Raw genomic sequence first — 20,598 nt, 5'->3', positions numbered from 1 at the left:
GTACTAAACTTTGTATTACGCGACGCGAACGAGCGACCTAGGTAAATGACACATCCAAACATGATAATCACGACATGCGTGTCTTGTAACAACATGACAACATGCCACACTTATGATGCACTCGCTGCCGTTTCGCTAGCTTCACATGTGCCAAATTTGGTATTACGTGACGCGAATTGATGACGAAGGTATGTGACTGGTGCATACATAATAATCACGAGGTGCGTATCATGTGAGAACATTACTAGATGTCATAGTCAAGGCACAGATACATTTTGACGTGACGTGGTGCGCGTGCTCGCTGGCGTTCATTTTGTTGCGTCACGCTGGCGTTGCCACGCCAAGCGCCGGTCCGGCCATATACTCGCAGGCGCGCGCTGCACTGCATTGCTTTCACGCAAGCGCGTTCCAGCGCATCCGGCATCCCTCCGTCACGAAAAGAGGAAGACGCAGTGTTGTCTGGGTAACGCATCGGCGCGAAATGCAGCATGTCGTATTTCGCGCCGGTTGTTGTAGGGTCGCACCGACGGACGCTGGTCGTGCCGGTCCGCCCGGCGTCAGACTATACACCTTTTTACAGGAAGGAAAAAAACACCGCCATGATGGGCTGTGCGTGGGAGTACAAAGGCTATGGGCGCAGCGTTGCCAGTGCATTTTCGAGGGGACGCGCCAATTCGCACAGCCCAAGGAGGGCTATGGCGGCGCCCAGGCAGGCGTTTATGAAAAAGTGAATAGAGTGTTCGCGTTTTGCTAACGTACACTCTAAATATTTTTACACCCATAAGGGTGTATTTGTTTTGTACCATGGGCAACACCCTTTTAGGATGTCTAGGAACACCCTAAACAACAAGGTGTTTAAAAACACGCTGAAACCGTAGGGTGTAAAGAAACGTTACACCCTAATTTATTAGGTGTTTATGAACACCCCTAAACTGTGGATGTTGAATGAAGCTACACCCATGCAAGTGGGCTGTACACTGAAAACCCCCTAGAAACGATGGCAGTTATATGGATGAGCATACTTGATCAATTGAAGCGCAATGAACGTGCAACAAAAACAGAGACACAGGAGGTGACGCTTACACTTGTGTGTTGAGGAGAGCCATTCACAGCACTTCATTCCATCAAATATGTATCACCAACTGGCCCAAGCCTCAATTGTTCTCAGGGAGAAGCATATATGAACCTTCTCCGCGGCTGACAGGGAAGAAGGAAGACACTGGTGGCACCTGCACTTATACCTGCATGTATGCAGCTGATAAAATAAGGTGCCATGGTCTTGAATGAGCTGCACGAGACCAGAGTATATATGTGTACGTAGACTGGGCCGTAAACGAGAAAGACGCGGAAGGTGCGCACACACACACACACACACACACACACACACACACGCACACACACACACACACACACACACACACACACACACACACACACACACACACACACACACACACACACACACACACACACACACACACACACACCACAGTAGTGCAAGCAGTAACCTGTAGCGTAAGGTCCAACCGAACATAACGCCGAAGTAAAAAAATCAATTAAGCCCATATGTTAACATTTGCCTTTATTATAGAAAAACTGCAAATCTGACAAACAAGACTCTAATGGCATTCTGCAAAATTTTGAAATATGTCACGGGACCAAGTTTTTTCTCTCTATACTAAAAATTCATTGTTTTCAATACAATAAGTCTCCACAACTTTCAAAACATTTGCGCTAGTCGGGCATACGACTGTGACGTATGGCGTTTGATTGACACCTATACAATAGAAAAAAAAACACGTAGAAAGAGTAAGCAAGTTTCTGGAGTCACATTTACAACCTATTACAATGCGCAGTATAAATTTCGACATTAAAAAAAGAACATTCAACAAGGTAGTGTAATTAGGGTTGTATTAATGTAATGTCAGTGTTGGTATACTTCTAACTGCAAAACCACTCGTCACTGCTGCTTGCACAATCATTTTCAGCTGCTGAGATGACTGGTGCCTTCGAGAGAAGTGGGGCGAAGCTGGTATTTCTGTACAGGAAATTCAATCCCAGAAACCTAAAATAATTACACAAGGAACAATGACTGAAATTTTACAGAGTGCAACATACAGTGTGCACCATGCATAACTAACTGCTTTGTTATGTGTAAGTATAAATTGAGTGCATAGCAAGCATATTCAGAGTCATCGGGCTCCACTGCAGTGAGAAATGCTAGAAAAGGTATGCTGAGCAATAAACGCAATAAAAAGCGCGCTGTGGCAGAATCGTTATACCTTTCGTGCCGTAGATATGAACCTTACTTTACCCTTTCAGCTTGCTCGCGCAGGCAAATAAAAAGGTGCTGCTCCAAGTTGATAATGTTCCATTAGCTGCATGCAACGACCAATCTAAGTGAATGTCAAGTTCTATGATTAAGTATGCATCAACACAGCTGCATGTGTATTTCTGCAGATCTACCATGGTGCTCATTCGATTATTTATTAAAGGGAATACAGTACGACGCGCAACAACATATACATATTTTATCTGTATTGCACAAAAGCACAATGCCACTGAGCATACATGACGGTATGCGCATTGAGAAGGTATTCAGTGCACGTAACTTGTAAAATTAAGTACGGTACAGTTACGTATTAAAATGCGAATGATACTAGTGTTCTTCGACTGGCTCACATTGACACGATTATTTAATGGAAGAATTGGCTATTGGGTCATTCCACATAAGGCGTCCTAGCCATTTTGCTTACCACCACAAATGTATACGAAAAAAATCGCGCTGATTTTACTGCATTAAAAAAGGAAACTGCTAGAATATTTCGCAGACAAATAATTTATTGGTCACGTGGCTGCCTCCTGAACTTCCCGGAATCTCGTGGTTATGTTTGTGAAAAAAATTATTTCATAAGTATCTCTTGTTCCATGCCAAATTTGGTCTACAAGTTAGGTGAAGGGCTTGCGTAATGTGTTTGAAGCTCAGTAATAATATTACCATTTTTCGACCACATACGCCTCAAATAATTTAGCCGAAGTGTGTTATATCTGCATTTTTCTATATCAATACTACACTTTGAATGAATATCTGAGAACTGAATGCTTAATCCACATAAGGTATATTTGGAGGAAAAAATATTTTAGACCTCTCAAGCTGTCGAACTTTACGAGAAAAAATCGCAAATTTCACAAAATAATTGTTTTGTTTATAATTAGACGCAACTTGCACCATGTGGTGGTTGATTTGAAATAGACTTTGTACCTAAATTGAAGCAAACAAACAGTTGTTTTCATGTGCCAAATTTCATCATAGTAATTTATGTTTTAAGAAAAAGATCACAGCATATCCACGGAGTGAGTAATGATGAGTGGGGCGTAGCGTTCATCCATCCGGACGCACAAACGGATGGACAGACAGTCTGACGCCAGTATGGACGGACAGAAAGACGGACGGACTCACGAATAGACCGACACACGGAAGCCCGGACGGATGGATGCACAGAAAAACGGACGAAAGCACAAATGTACGGAAGAACGATTCGCACCACAAATCATCATTTCGTCCGTGTATATGCTGTGAAAACCACTAACGCTATCTATTGTGCAACTCATCAAGTGGCTACATAATACTAGTACGACTACAGAGGAGGGAATGACCCACGGCCTCAAGCACTTTGCCCCTAATTGATTTCTGAAGTTCCAAGTTCCCCATTCGCCATTTGGTCATACAGCAGCCGACGCCTCGAAGTTCCCCATTGCCGTTGATGGGAAAATTCAAAAAAAATATTTTATTCCTTGAAATATAAATTGTAATGATGAAACTTGTCACATACGAAGAACTGTTTATTTGCTTTCAATTTAGGTAAAAGGTGTTTTTTTATTAGACCACCACATGGTGCAAATTGCGTCTCAATACGGACAAAAATGACAATTCTGTGAAATGAGTGATCTTTTCTCGTAGAGGTTAACAGCTTAAGATGTCTAAAAATTTTTTTTTCATCAAAATATCTTCTCTGTGAAGTAAGTAGTCACAGCTCAGATATTCATACAAAGTGCAGTACAACAATGAGAAAATGCATACACATTTTGGCTAAATTCTTGCAGACTTATGTGGCTGAAAATTTGTATTATTATTGCTGAGTTTCAAACACCTTACATAAGCCCCTTTACTTAACATGTACCAAAATATGTATTAAGAAAAGGTGCGGTACTTGTAAAATAGTTTTTTTTTCATAAAGAACACTCAAACAACAATCTGGAAAGTTTGAAAGGCAACCACGTGGTGACCAAAAACTTTTTTTTTCTCCGAAATATTAGAGCAGTTCACTGTTTTCAGTGCATTAAATCAGCACGATCTTTTTTTTTTCAAGCACATTTGCCATAGCCGCAAAAATTGGCTGGGAAATGTGGAATAAAGTGACCCTGTTACCTTCACTCAATGACCATTGCATACTCCTAAATTAGGGCCGTTTGTTTTAATCATGCTGTCAGGGTGAGAAAGCATAACTCCTTCCCGATGCAGCGTAGGCTGTTCAATGGCTGTGCATGTTGTGTTCCCAGATAGATATGCTGCCCAGTCTTACATTTTGGCTGCAACACATGCTTAGATACCGCGCAGTGTGTATAACAATAAAGTGTTCTTGTGCAACAAAAACTAATAATACGCTTCACATAGCGAAAATACCTTCAACATCTGAAGTACTTAGCGATGTTAAACGCCAAAGCGAGGCGATGAAATAAAACTCTGAATAACAAGAATATTTTGAAAGTTACACATGATGGAAACAATCTGAATAAAATGTGCTCGAACGTTAGCAGTTATGCTCAAACAGGCGTTCGCGCTGTTCAAGTAGGCGATTCGGCCACACACACAGACATGATCCGTTCAAACACAAGTCCAGCTTCAATGCTCGATCCGCTACATAGACACGGCTGTCGGCAGTGTCGCGCTACGTTTCGGGTGAACCAAGATATAGGTGCAGACAAATTTAACGGAATTGAATGTATTAGCAAGTAGGCAAACTTCGCGAGGCGCACCTAACGCGATACAATATGCTGTGTTGTCACCCGATGCATCACCCGAGTTATCACGGTAGTGTTACCGCACAAAACGAAAAAGAACCTAAAATAACGACATGGACACCACGCCCTTGTTTTCCGTTCTCGGTCTTTTTGTGCAATAAGGAAAAAAAAAGTAAATGAACTACCGACATGCCCAAGCATATGCGTCTTACATACGGTTGATGCTTACAGATAACAGGCGCCCTCCCCACTCATATATTTATTAAACTAAAATTGATGTGCAGCACGAGCGGGCCCTGTTAAAAACGGCTGCCAACAAAGGGCACCGCAAAAATCTGTTCAATTTATTCGCTGAACCTCAGCGGCGCACGCTCACTCTGCTTTGTACTCCAAACAATCTAAACACACAAAAAAAAACTTGCCCACAATCACGCTTCGCCATCATCCCCGTGAAACAGTTCGGAGAAATATTCTCGCTAAGTAAACAAATGCTGATTTGTCATCAACTAGTTGAAAACAAAACTGTTTGAAGGCGTTATTCTCGTGCTGACGCAGTTAACAAAGCGCTGAACGGAACAACGTGAGAGCGGTACTCACTATTTCACTTCGAGTGCTCCACAATATGAATCCACAGGTCCAGTCTTCAGGATGGTGCACCTTCGCAATAATCAGCACTGACAGAACACACTGGTGGAGCACAAAGCGCAGGCACATTTCAAACTAAACACCGACTAATAAACTCTACCGATCGAGAAGCCACGCGAACCACACGCACACATGCGAGAGGGTTTATCGCCAGCGCACGCAGTGACATGTAAGACTACGTCGACCCCTTTCCCGCGCTCTGCGCCCGGCACGCAGCAATACCGGGCAGCCAAGGTTGTCTAGGCGACGAGACTCGATGGCGCCTCGTGGCGCTCTCAGACCGGCTAGATGTGGTTTAACGCTAGCTCCGGCCCTCTGCTGATAGCGCGGGCGCTGCTTTTTTTTTTTTTTTTGCGGCAGCTATCTCTTGCGTTATACTCGTTCTTTAACAGTGCATCTGAATCGCAGTGAACTTTGTGACGGTGCAGTGCGACCAGCATGAGCTACTAGTCAGAACACGCATTTGTAATATTCAGGAGCAATGTTTAGCGCACCTTCACCGACCTAATGTAGTGAATTTTGGTAAAAAAGCTAAGCTAATGCTTTTTGCTTAGCTCTATGGGTCTTTAGGGACTGCACATTCAAGGTCAGGCAGGCGATATTTTATCAGCATTTTCATTTCGCTAAAGACATTGGAACATTGCATGCATCGGCCGTCACATTATTCGATGAGAACATATTGCCATGTGCGTACTGCTAGGAAGACGAAGAGGACAGCGCATACGCGCATCTGCACGCTGTTATGCAGCAAGCAATAACAAGAACGAATTGATATGTGGGGTTTTAACGTCCCAAAACCACTATATGATTATGAGAGACGCTGTAGTGGAGGGCTCCGGAAATTTAGACCACCTGGGGTTCTTTAACGTGCACCCAAATCTGAGCACACGGGCCTACAACATTTCCGCCTCCATCGGAAATGCAGCCGCCGCAGCCGGGATTCGAACCCGCGCCCTGCGGGTCAGCAGCCGAGTACCTTAGCCACTAGACCACCGCAGCGGGGCAACAAGAACGAAGAGGAACGCTCTGGCACGTAGTAAATAAAAATATTGACCTGCTGCTACTTTCTTAACCTGTTAATTACTACTTCTGTCTTCACTTTGCGGCACTACATTTGTACTTCGCTAGCAGTCCTTGGAACAAGACCACGGCTGAGAATATTTCATCAATGCTGTTTTCTCACTACCTACAAAGTCAAGGCTTTGACCAAAGCACGTCTGCTGGGGAAGTTACATAAATTAAAAGAAGGGGATCCACAAAACAACGGAAAGAGAGAGAGAGAGAGAGAACTAGAGAATGCGTTTCGGCTCCGTTGAGGAGAGCTTTGTTCGCAATTTAGTCCCCAAGGCTCCCGTCATTGTGAGCAGGGCTGCGTCAAGGTCCCAAAAATGTCCTTATTCTGCATTTTTCTGTATGGTCGGTGTCTTCTTCCTAATTTCCATGACGCACCCTTAAGGACACATGAAGAGGAGCATTCGCTACAGTAATTAAATAAAACGTGCCTGCTAAAAATACATGACGTCAATGTTCGTTTTTAAGGGACCTGATGGCCTGCTGACGTGGTGGTTATGGCTAAACAACCGTGCTGTTTTTTTTTTGCAGGTGGTGGACGTTTTATCTGCAGCTTTAAAAGCTTCGATCTTATGGTGGACGGGGGGAAGGGGGGGGGGGGGAGTGTTCTATGCATGGCTACACCAATATGCCCAACATTACCTTGTCCAGGCAAATCAGTGTACTTTGTGAGTGTTGACTAATCACGCAAATGACACAGATGAAAGAAACAGCTACAGAAGAATTGGCCCTTACTTAATTGAACAAGCGTCGCTCCTATTGTATCTTCCTTTTTATAATAGTTTGCGTGCATTATCGGTGAAAACTGCGTTTCGGTAACATTACTTTCTGCTTCGATTCATTACTAGACTAGCAAGCAGCTAGTAGTGGGAGCCTTGCTTGTATCAAGATGGTTAACGTATACTAACAGTATAAGCAAAACGGCCCGAAAAAGTCGTGCATTTGTAGCCTTGTAGGCACGTGTGCTCAGATTTGGGTGCACGTTAAAGAACCCCAGGTGGTCGAAATTTCCGGCGCCCTCCACTACAGCGTCTCTCATAATTGCATGGTGGTTTTGGGTCATTAAACCCCACATATCAATCATTTGTAGCCATGTTCATTACACCACACATTTAAGGGTGTAAAAGGGGTGTTTTGAGGGTGTTTTACTTACGAACACCTTAAATTTTGAAAATAGGGCATAAAAATGGTGTTCATATGGGTGATTTTAATGCGTACACCCGTTTTACACCTTTTAGGGTGTAAAATGTTTTAGAGTGTAGCGTCGCTGTGCCCAGTGTGGGCGTGCGTCAACGCTACATCGGAGTATATTGGGCCCTTCATGATGTACTCACGGCCATTTTGCTAGCTCCACATATACGAAGTAGGGTGGTATGTGACCTCAATGGATGTCGAAATAGATGACTGGTGCAAACATGATAATCCTGACACACGTGTCATGTAAGAATATGAGAACATACCAAGCTGAATACATGCTCGCAGCCATTTCGCTCGCTCTACGTATACTAAATAGGGTATCGCGTGACGTGAATAGACGGCGAGGGTAAACGACACATCCAAACATGATAGTCATGTCAAGGAAGTCATGTAGGGCTTCATTTACCTCCACCTCGTCACGTTGTGTTGATATTAAAGTGACATGTCAACATTTCTCATTCGTGCTTCGCATAGAATCGATTCCCACTGTACGTGGTATCTGCCAATTTTTTTTCTGTCTTTTGTGATGGAATATACTTTTGGACGTCATTTACGTGAAGGAGATACGTCAATGAAGTCTTTGTACAGAGAGAGAAATATTTGTTGAAAAACAAAAAAAATAGTGGGTATATGAAAATCACTAGCTTGCTACTCTGCGTAGACAAGGTGATTGGGGATTGAAAGTACGAATAGGGAGAGAAAAAGAAGGGAAGGTGTGAAGATAAAAGAAAGAACAAAAAAGCCCCTACCTGCCCGAACGGAATTGTGAGGAAATGCGAATGCATTGCATAGCGTTCTTAACAGCGTTTCGCACGTGAGAACCCTGCGTTAGAAGAATGTTTAATTTTTTTATCTTACCCCGTGCAGCCAATAGCGCCGTTTGCCGCACCTTGCGTTCTTCTGTCGCAAGAAACGCGGTATGTGTTTCCAGCTCTAGCAGCTGGCGTGCACGGTTAAAAAATACTACCAAGTGAACAAAAGAAACAACGTTCTCGGCGTTGGCGTTTGACACCGGCGTGTCGAGCACATATTTCCGAATGTTCTTGAGAGGCGCACAGCCAGCCAACGGGTGAGATCGAGGGGTGAGCGAACGGGGAAGTGAGGCGCAGGGCAGAGAGAGAGTCAACGGCAAGGGAAGGTGCGGCGAAGCAATGTACCTACCTTCTCCTACATTCTTCGCACCACATGTTCCGTTCGCTAGGGGCGAGTATAAGCGCGCGCTACTGCAGCTGTTTCTATGGGAGAGGGTGGTGGATGGATCCCGAAGGACACCTGAAATAGCCCGACTAAGAAATGCATTCGCACTTAAAAACTGAACAAATAAAGGTCATGTCTTTGATCTTTGATTGAGGACGTGCGTTATTAGTTTTTCGTTGGTGTCAAGCTACAGCTAGAGTTAGTCTAGCTGACCGATGCTGCCCAAGTACGCAAACAAAAGCTTTAGAGGATGCCTTTGTAGCGTGAGGTAGGCTAAAGGTACCAATATGAGTCAAGGGAGAGTTCTCTTGGTTATGGAATGCATCCAATGCTCATAAAGCGCACGCTGATCAGCATACGCTCTGCACCCAAACTATGGAGCCTACATGTACTCGCGTCTCCGTGTTTTAAGGTGTAGACGAGTTCGATCATGGTTGCTTACAACAGGCTGAAACAGCTGCCATACTTTACTGACCATTATGTTAGTTCTCAGCTGTCGCTAATTTACATTGAAGTTAGCGTAGGTTGCAACGGGAAGGGAGTGGTTTTTTTTAGATATAGCAAGTTTAGAAAGCCAGAGAGTTGTTTTCTGAAGTTACCTGCTGTTTTGTAGAACCGTAAAAAGTCAAAGCATAATCACATAGTAAATGATGATCAGTTGGGCGAACCCTCTGGCCATCCATCTGTTCGTTCTTGCTTCCGCCAGTTCATGCGGCCATTCGTGCGTTCATCCATCCGAGCATCTGTCTGTCTGTCTGTCTGTCTGTCTGTCTGTCTGTCTGTCTGTCTGTCTGTCTGTTCGTCCATCTGTCTGCCTGTCTGTTCGTGTAGACAGCGTTTCCGTTGAATAGAGCAAGTCGGAAAGCGGAACAGTCTCCAGATGGTTTGAAATTGCGGTACGCAGCACCCTGGCATTTACACTCCAAAGTTCTTGTAGGTGCGCTTAGCGTGGGGATGGTGTCGTAGTAGAAATATGTCTACGGTTTAGTCAAACGCTGCTTATACCGCAGCTTGCACACTCACGCCAACATGCAGCTGGTGCAGTGCAGCAGAGCAGGAACGCTTGTCGGCGAGAACCAACAATGCGTTTGTTGCCATGGAAAGAGAGAATGGTAACATTGTGTTTTAGCGGGTGGTGGCAAGTGGTGGGTCAAAGACTGACACCACCCTAAAGAACAGAGAAGCACGCACACGAAGGCTCCCTAACTCAAAGAAGACATGTTCCCTCGTTTTGATGGAGCCACATTTGGTGCGGTACGGACTCGCTGATTGACCGAAGCGGTGCGTAAGCTCTTAAAATAGGCACTGTTCAGACAAAAAACAATGGTTTAGCGTTTGCAGATGTTCAGGAATTCTCAATGAAAGTGTTGTTTCGAGATAGGGGTCAGTTGAGTGAAGGAAGACGTAAGGATGTGTCGGAAGGTTCCAGCGTCCCTTAATTTCTTCAAACGCGTCTTTTAGCCATCTGAGAAGCATAGGATTTCAAGAAATATGTTCGTATGTAATTGTTGTGTTGAAGACCTTTGTGTGCTTCTACACCTGCTTTATTTGTTGGAAAGAAGGCCACAATGAGCCGGTATTCACTGAAATATGATATTTGTCCCTGTGATAATAGCCAGGCTATGTATAGGTATGCTACGTCGAATAAAACAGGATGAGAATTCGTTTTGTTTAGGAGGTTCAACAATATCTGTAGTGCTACCTAGGAGTCGGTGAAAATTACCCGCCGTTCCGACGTTTGGCGCAAGATGTAATGAACCGTTTCTTTGACGCATGCTGGCGTCAAGGATGTCATCCGCTGCAGTCAATGGGATACCGTTCGTCTTGTAGAAGAGATATCAAGTACATAAGCGAAAGTGTTTTGTGGGGTTGAAGCGTCCGTGTAGATATGTGAGTGCTGAGCATAGTTCTCGGCTAAGAAGAGAACAGTAGTCTGCAGCAGCGCAGTATGTGACATTCGTCACTTTTATAATTAGAGGTGAAAGCGTCTAGACAGGACCAATTCCATGCTTTAGTCTTTGTGAATGACTAACAGGGGCGAGTTGAAACATTTGCACAGTTTGGCTGAAGTCAGATATGCTGCGGGATAGATGAACTCGGTACAGAAAATTCTATTCACTTTGTAATATATGTCGAAAATGAGTACGCATAATTTCTTGGGTTGAGATGACATCCAGCGAGAAAAATCATGCTTCTGCTACGATTCCCTATGCTGATGAGCTCTTCGGGAGCCCTAGAGATCTTCCTAGGCAGTTGTAGAGTGAAGCTTCCCAAACTATTTTATTTTATGGGTATAATCGGTGAAGCACCGGTAGAAAATAGCGTAATGGTCTTTCAATATATGCTTTCTAAAGCAGTACCATTGAGCGGCATCTTCATCCCCATCGTCTTCCAGTCAAGAATTTGAGAAGTTGAGTTACTGCTACTATTTTAGTTTGAAGTTTCTTCAGCTGTGGAGACCAGGAAAAGTTCCTGTTGATGACGGTTCCTAGAAATCTTTGAGACCGTACATAGGTCCGCGATCGTCCACCGAGGAGGAGTGGATACTTGCTCATATTTTTTTAGTGAAATCAATGGCTATACCTTCTTGTAGTGAAATGCACGTGCCTCCGAGCGCTAAGTAAGTGGAGAGGTTCTGTAAAACTGTTTGAATCGCTGTTTAGAGATGTAACGTGAGCAGATGTCATTGGCGTAAACTGTGATGTGTAATCTTCGAGGCAGTGTCCATGTTATGTGTATGAGGGTAAGGTTGAAAGGAAGAGGACTGAGTACGGAACATGGGGTACACCGCTCTCTACTGTATAGAACTATGTGGGACCGTTTTGAGTGCTCAAATATATTTTCCGCTCTTTTAGATTGTTCTCAATTCATTCGTATAGCTTGCCTTTTAGACCAAGATCATCGATGGCAGCGAAAGCGACATGGTGAAACACTGAGTCAAAAGCTGGCTTGATGTGAAGGAATAGGGTTGTCGGGATACGACCAGCGAAGAGGTTCCCTTTCATGGGAAGAGGCAAGTACGGTGGCATTGTCAATGGCTGACCTGCCTTGGCGGAACCGACTAATTCTTAGCGAAACTCATTGCGGCTTTCTAGGAACCACTTCAGTCTTAGCAACTAAGTAGGGCTACGGGCCAGAAAGAGGTGTAATTGATGCATGCTTAGGAAAATTTAAAATGGGCAATAATTTCGCCATGTTCCACTCAGTGGAGATCACACCAGTCTTCCACGAGTAAATATATTGCCCCGGGCATAGAACGAGATTGAGCCATGCCAATGCGAGTATGTGTCATTTTGTGAAAAAAGAAGAAGACTGGTCGTTGTCCTCGTGGGGCAAACGTTTGGTTCGGCTCGAAGTCCAGTGCTGCTGCTCCTGTGAACAGACGTTGTGGTCTTTCCGTAATTATGTGGCATTTTCTGGTGGAGGTGCTGGGTAGTATTGTATGCAATCAGCAACAAGATCATGACACTAGTCGCGACTTGGAAGAACCAGCTGACCTACGGCGTAGCAGGCGACAACTAGGCCTACCACTTGAATTCGGACTGCTTCCACAACTCGACAGAACTATGGCTAGTGCAGAAACGCAAACCCAAAAGACATTGGTGCTGTCTCCTCCATGGTCCTTCAACGCCCCGCGAACCTTGAAGCCGTTCAACGGTGACCCTTACGAGGTCGTCGACGACTGGCCTGACGACTACAACCGTTGGGCCAGCGTCAACGAGTGGAATGAGCACCGAAAGCGTTGGTATGTCTATTTTTACCTCGAGGACTCTGCGCGCACCTGGTTCGAACGCCATGAAGCCGCTATGACAACCTGGCCAGAGTTTTGCAACCAATTGCGGTATACCTTCCAAAGCTCTGACCGAGTGGAGCAAGCAGAACGGCTCCTCAATTCCCGTAATCAGCATCCGAACGAGAGTGTTGCCATGTTCGTTGAAGACATGTCGCGGCTGTTCAGGTGAGCTGACTCCTCAATGACGGAAGAGAAGAAGGTGCACCTCCTGATGCGGGGATTGAAAGAGCAGTTGTTCGTTAGACTTGTGCGCAACCCTCCCAGCACTGTAGCGGATTTCCCCTGTGAAACCACGACAATGGAGAGAATGCTAAGGCAGCCTTCTTATAAGAATGAGCGTCCTGGCAGTCTTTCGTCAGCGCCATCGGCCCTGCTGACACTTGACGTCACGACTAGAAGAGACCTGACAGAGCTTGTGCGCTGTATTGTGCGCGAGGAGCTGCAAAAGCTGCACGTGGTATCTTCACAGCCCCATGTTGCTGCTCTAACGAATGTCGCCCGCGAAGAGGTCCGGCAGCTGGTGCAACCCATGATGACTTTGCGTCCAGCTGAGGTCCAACCCATGATGGACCCGCGTCCAGCCGAAGCTCCACTATTAACGTATGCAGAAGCATTACGTACTCATTCACCGGCTTTTGGCTATCCGCCCCATCCGTCCACCCTGCAGGCGCCACCGTCATTCTACTCAGGACCACCGCAGTACGGCAACCAACCACTTACACGGAAATACAGTGTGTGGCGTGCTCCCGACAACCGGCCTGTCTGTTATTACTGCGGTGAACCAGGTCACGTCTACCGTGATAACGCACACAGACACATGGGTCTTCCAGGCTTTCGTACAAATGCTCGTCGACCCAGATATGGTTAGCGGCCACATGCTATCGCCGAATACTTGGCAAGCTAGCAGTCCCCAACTTTTCCGCGTCGGCAATCTCGCTCACCGCCTCCACGGCGCTCCACGTTACCTGGCCAACAATGGACTTTTGCGGACGTCCTTGCAGAAAGATCGCCTAGATACACGAGCCCGTGCCGGGGAAACTAAGAACAGCCACCTCTGGGGGTGAGGTCACTGTTGATCGACCGTTACAAGAACCTCCCCCGAACTTCCTGCCGACATCCGACGACATCCTTTCACCGACGAGTGCCATCGACGACAAACGTGCCTCTGCTCGCATCTTGTCGACAATCACCCGCTAACCGCTCTGGTAGATACGGGTGCCGATTATTCCGTGATAAGGGCTGCCCTCCCTGCTCAGCTACGAAAGATAACGACTATTTGGGAACGTGGACCCGACCTCCGGACTGCGGGAGGTTACCTATTGACCCCGCTTGGAATATTCGCTGCCCGGCTCCAAATTCGTTAGTCGACATACATTGCTTCCTTCGTCGTATTGCGCGAATGCTCCCGAAACCTAATTCTTGGAAGGAATTTCCTTCGCGATCATGGAGCCGTTATTAACCTTCGCGACCTGCTGATAACGTTCTCTGACGACCATACAGCCAGGCAAAAGGATGCAACTGCGCAGACCACAACACTTCAAATCGCTGACGACATCATCGCACTTCCGCCGCGAGCCAGTATGTTGGTAACTGTGGAGAGCGACTGTGACAACAGGAGTAGTGGCATCGCCAAAACTAACCTCTAGGTGCTCTTGACTCGGCAGATTTGTGTCACGCGCGATATCGTCCAACTGAAACATCGGAGGACTCAGCTTCTGATCACGAATTTTAGCGGCCAGTACCAACGCTTGGCAAAGTGAACAGCGATCGTGAACTTTGAAGCCATTGATGACAAAGAATGTTCCACTATCACTCCGATTGCCTCTGCCGCCGAATGTGACACTTCATAAGCCAGTACAGTTGACGTGGATTGTCAGCTATCCTCTGCGCAGCAGCAGCAGATACGCATGATTTTACGTACGTATAGTGACTGCTTTGCGTCCACCTCCAAAACCAAGCAGACTCCAACCGTGAAGCGCCGCATTATAACGCACCCTACCGAGTGGCCTGTACGACAGCACACCTACCGCGTGTCGCAAAAAGAACAAGAGGCAATACGTTTTCTGGTGAAACAGATGCTCGACGACGACGTCATCCAACCCTCGAACAGTCCATGGGTGTCACCCGTCATACTTGTTAAAAAGAAATACGGCACTCTTCGATTTTGCGTCGATTACCGGAAGTTCAACAAAGTGACGAAAAAAGTCGTCTAACCTCTCCCACGCGTAGATGACTCACTGGATCGACTTCGACATGCCCGATATTTTTCATCGATGGACTTACGCAGCGGCTACTGGCAGATCGAGGTCGATGAACCCAACCGCGAAAAAACAGCGTTCATAACTCCCGATGGCCTCTACGAATTCAAAGTGCTACCGTTTGGATTGTGCTCTGCACCGGCAACGTTTCAAAGGATGATGGACACCGCCCTGTCCGGTCTGAAGTGGGAATCCTGCCTCGTCTATTAAGACGACGTCGTTGTTTTTTCGAAAACATTTGAGCAACGTTTACGACGACTTCAGTCCGTCTTCGTCGCTATTCAATCTGCAGACCTATCGCTAAAACCAGAGAAGTGTCATTTTAGCTACGAGGAAATAAAATTTCTCGGCCACGTTGTCAGTCACGATGGCATTCGACCAAAGCCAGAAAAGACCATGACCGTTGCTGCATTTCATCCACCTATGAACAAACGGGATTTGCGTCAATTTTTGGGTCTCTGCGCCTACTACAGGCGCTTTGTGCAGAGCTTCGCGAACATCGCTGAACCCCTTACCCGCTTAACGAAGCAGAATGCACCTTTTTTATGGGGTCCAGAGCAGAGAGTCGCTTTTTCCAAGCTTTAACAGTGCCTTCAGAGTGAACCCCTACTAGGGCACTTTGATAAAGATACCACCACCGAACTTCACACTGACGCAAGCAACATCAGTTTTGGTGCAGTGCTTGTCCAGTGGCAAGACGGCGCCGAGCGTCCCATCGCTTATGCTAGTCGCATTCTGTCATCTGCGGAAACTAAATACTCGACCACGGAGAAGGAATGCCTTGCTGTTACTTGGGTGACATCAAAGTTCTGACCGTCACGTGATTACGAAAAGACCACAACGTCTGCTCACAGGAGCAGCAGCACTGGATGTCGAGCCGAACTGAACGTTAGCCCACGAGCACAACAACCAGTCTTCTTCTTTTTTCACAAACTGGCACATACTCGCATTGGCATGGCTCAATCTCGTTCCATGCCCGTGGCAATATTATTCTAGGAGTCGTAGGTGGGACACGTGGGGTAGCCTTTCAATGACTTCATTGGTTACTTCTTCATGGCCGGGTGATGTGCACCTGTTCGACTCATCGATACCAGTGTTCCTCAATTGCAAAAAAAGTCTAGCGCTGGAACTAGCGCCCGTCAGTTGCCAGGCTGATTACCTGCAGACGAGGTCCAAGGCATTGAAGTGTTTGATAGTAGTGCGCAGTAAGCTTCTGAGAGCTTTTTGGGAGATTTCCGTTCGTGCAGGGAGAGTGTGGCGAAAGGATGAAGCTGTTGGATTGGCGTGCGCATGCCTCTAAAGCCTGCCAGATTTTGGGAACAGGTTGACGAACATGTTATTTCGAGCGAAAGTCTCGCCATTTTTGCCAGCTACGCTTATCTAGGTAGCGGCCGGGTAGGATGCTGTGTCCGCCAGCAGGCTCGTAGGTCTTCTAGGCGCTTTGTGCGCAGAAATTTTCTTTCATCTGGTCTGCGCTCAGCTAGCAGTCTTTCAAACTCCCCATCATTTGACGGAAAGCGGTAGTTTATAGATGAAACGTGTGTAAATTTTTTAGGTCATGAGCTATAGAAGCGAGTACTTCTTCATCCTTGATAGAAGTAGTAATTTTCTTGCCTGCAGCGTCATTGTACGTGTTTTATAGTGTAGATCACGTGACAGTTCTCCTTGATGTCGTATTCGCACCAGCAGCTGATATCAAGATTGGGTAATGATCGCTCCCACGTGTTTGCAAGTCGGTACACCAGTCAAAGTTGTCAGCAACTGAACTTGTTGCGAAGGCCATGTGGATGCTTCCGGTAGTCGTGGTTCCTCGTAGGTGCGCCTTAGTGGACACCGGCTTAAAACACTTTTGTGTTGAAAAGATAGCAAGCATGATCATATCTAATACGTTATAACAACCGCTGTGACAGAGATGTAACAAAGTAAAAGCATGAGCTAAACCATATCCAGCCAGGTGAGAGCTGCAGTGTAGCTGTGATCAGGCCTTCTGCGGTTTACTGCAAGCTATGTAATTTGATAAAGTGGCAGACAAATCATCATATCTATCGGTTGGTTACAAATGGACAAGGCTTCAAGAGAATCTAATGAGTAATTAGAAGGTGGCGCATTCAGGTTACACTAACGGAAATGTGTAATTTTTAATCTATTTTATTTCATTTCAATTTCAGTCTTTAATTACACTCAATACCTAAAGACAATTGTTGTGCTCTATGCACACTTAACGAAAATAACCTAAAATGACCTCGAAAGCACGGTAAACCTTTTGTATTCTAGTGCACTATCTTTTCTGTTTTTTTTATTACCAACTAGTTGAAGTAAAAATTTACTCTCGCGGAACGAAACCTGATGTTATCATTTTACAGGAGACAAACTATCCGGCAAAACTTGCTAGTTACAAAGCCATAAACGTGGTAGCGGCTGATAGCAGACAGAGAAAATAACGGGTGACATCCTGCTCGGCACAGGGTGGGTCGCCGGGGGTGACCGCGGGGCGCCGGCGGCGGGGTGTTCCACTCACGTCGTCGGTGCGCCCACGGTCGCCACCGTCGCGCTCGCTGCCTCCGGCGCCTATCGTCGCCATGCTTGTTAGACGTAACGTCACAGTGGCGCTGCGTGATCTTGACTCTGCAAATATAGCACACGTTGTCGTAGAATTAATTCATAGGAGTGGGCGAGGACTGTTTGTCCTTAAGGTATACAGTAAACCCATGTTGCTGCACCGATTTGGGGAGCTGCTCTGAAGGGCTAGCACGGCCGCCAACGGGGAACCTCTGCTAATCGCGGGTGATTTTAATGCGCCGCACGGTGCCTGGGGTTACATGCCTGAAACGCCTAAAGGCAAGCACCTTCGGGAAGATTCGCAAGACCTACGGCTTGAACTCGTCGTGAACCCCGCCGATACAACACACAGGGGCATTATCGTCAGTGCAGACACGCTGCCAGACCATGCGTTCGTATCGAATGTAATCGCAGCGTCTTGGAAAAACGTGCGCGAGGACTTGGGGAGTGACCACTCGCCTACAGAGATTATAATTGACACGGACCCGAGTTTTCATGGAGCATGCACAAAAGGCAACGACCGTAAACTCAAACTTGTAAAGTCGGACGCGTTCCGGAAGAAACAAAAAGAAAAAGGGTGCGGCGATGAGCCGATCACGAATATAGATGAATGGAGTGCGATGCTCAATATGGACGTAGATGCGGCAATGAGCTTCATCGATTTACCAAGTCCCGAGCCAGTCCTGAGCCAACGTGCGGACGCCTCGCTGACAGGAAACTACGTGTCTGGCGTCTTTTGTCACGTGATGCGAGTGGAACCGGGCCGCGAAGTCAGGGCTTACAGGTGTCCAGGCGCTCGCCGTATCCATATCGCAAGCCGATTGCTGCAACAATGGCTGCCGCGAAAGCAAATTTTGCCGCGCTCGCTAAGCTTGTCGCAGACGTGCTGGTTTCAGATGACGATGACGGCGAAATGTCGGATCTGCAGTCGGAAGAAGAACTGGAGGAGACTTCAAATCTCGCCGTTGCTGCCGTGCTTGTCGCACAAATTATTAGGGAAGACCGACACCGGGTGCGGCTGTATGTAGAAAGCGTGGTGGACAGCTACAGTGACGAAGAGTTCCGAATGCTGTTCCGTTTACAGAGGTGCACCACTGATGTGATCACGGCCGACTTCTAATCTTCGTCATACTATCCTCGTGGTGGGCGTGGAAGACAGAAAATAACAGTATTGAAGACTATGCTGATTGCCCTGACGTACCTGGGCACGCAGTGGTCCATGTATGCCATAGCCGACAAGTTTGGTGTCAGCGAGTCGACGGTGCACGTCGCGATACGCCGAGTTTTGGACTTTCTGCTGTCCATAAGCGAAAAAAAATACGCTGTCTTAACGACGAGGAGGCTGCACGAAATAAGCGTGCGTTTCGCGCACTTGTGACGGCGTCGAGGCTGGCCTGCCAGACGTCATCGGTTCCATTGATGGATGCCATGTTCGCATCACAAGACCCACAGAGTGCGAGGAGGACTACTACAACAGGAAGAAGTTCCACTCCATCATCCTCCAGGCTGTTTGTGATGCTGGCATGGTGTTCACTGATGTATTCGTTGGCTTCCCAGGCAGACCACATGACGCCAGGGTGTTGGAGGAGAGTTTTCTATTCGAAGAGGCAGCGTCGAGATTCGACGGTGAGCGAATAAGTCATATTCAATCGAATAAGTTCGCAATTTCTACAGGTTTGTTTGGCTGACAGTGGCCTTGATTGATTCTTGTAGTTCTAGGGTAGCTAAACAATCCCTGTTCTGGAGTGTGAGCAAGAGAATAATGTTAAGAGTACACACCTAATATGTTTGTAATTACTCATTATAATTGGCACTCCGAAGTAACATCCATGTACATTTGCAGGTAGATATCTTTTGGGGGATGCTGCGTACCCTCTGCTCCCGTGGCTGCTGGCACCTTACCGCCACGTCACAAGCAGCTGGCAGCCATGGAATAGCAAGTTTAATCATGTGCACTCCAAGCAACGCGTTGTTATTGAAATAGCATTTGGCCTGCTGAAGGGACGTTTTCGGCGATTGGACAAGATCGATGTTAACAGCATTCCGCAGGCTGTGGAAATTGTGATGGCAGCCTGTGTGCTGCACAACCTTGCCCGCAGACATGGCAATGTTTTTGAAGATAGTGACATTGCAAACAGCGACCTTGGCATCTTCTCCAGTGAGCCAGTTGATGTTGACCACAAACCTACGTTGGCAGCAAGGCTGCGAGACCATCTGGCCCAGAGTGTGCCATTGCGATTGTATGCTTTGTGTTAATATTGCTGCCTTTAGTGAACATCTCGTTATTTCTTTCTATGTGAGCCATTGGAGTATGTGTCAGCTTATTATCGTTACTCTAATTACTGCGATTGCTACGCTTTGAAGAGGACGTGTTTTGTGGGGAGCAGTTCTGTCTTCAAATGTATTCTACTAGAGCAGAGTTTCTCAGCCATAAATATGTGGAGGACAGAAGTAACGATTTGCATTACTTGCATATTTTGGGGATCCCTGTGGACTGGTGGAAGTTATGAGGCACTTCTTGCCTGAGCAGCTTGTAACAAAACTGCCCTCATTCAAGCTTTTTTTAGCGACGTTTCCTCTTCAAATGGGTCGATATGATGTAAAAAAATTCAACAAGTATTTCACAGCCATTTTATAGAAAAAGCAATACATAAACGAGCTGCACCGCAATGCGAAATTGTAGCCAAATATCAAGAATTTGAAAGGGGTCCAATTATGAGACATATTATGACTAAAAATTAAACATTTTTTTCTGACAATGACGTTTGCAGATTTCCTGGGCTCCAAGAAACTGCATTTAACGACCACAATACTAGAACACCGATTGCTAACACATGACATTGCTTCGTAGAATTT

General features: G+C 46.3%; 1 protein-coding gene across 5 annotated transcripts in view; it reads right to left on the bottom strand.

Annotated features, from left to right (window-relative positions):
* LOC142772072 (uncharacterized) overlaps nt 1-5,866 on the bottom strand; it is an 88,960-nt gene extending 83,094 nt beyond the window's left edge. For 2 of the 5 annotated variants that reach the window (XM_075874170.1, XM_075874171.1), the window contains exon 1: nt 5,620-5,847. Coding sequence is in view for 1 of the 5 variants with exons in the window: in XM_075874174.1 (XP_075730289.1) it covers nt 5,620-5,736 (117 nt within the window). In the remaining 4 variants the exon portion in view is untranslated. Of the gene's footprint in view, nt 1-5,619 lie in introns of all 5 variants that reach the window. The other 3 variants (XM_075874174.1, XM_075874175.1, XM_075874172.1) reach the window with 3 other exon arrangements.
* Nucleotides 5,867-20,598: the final 14,732 nt, after the last annotated feature.

This window comes from Rhipicephalus microplus, chromosome 9, assembly GCF_043290135.1.
Source record: "Rhipicephalus microplus isolate Deutch F79 chromosome 9, USDA_Rmic, whole genome shotgun sequence".
Taxonomy (NCBI): domain Eukaryota; kingdom Metazoa; phylum Arthropoda; class Arachnida; order Ixodida; family Ixodidae; genus Rhipicephalus; species Rhipicephalus microplus.
This window is presented reverse-complemented; position numbering and strand designations above follow the sequence as displayed.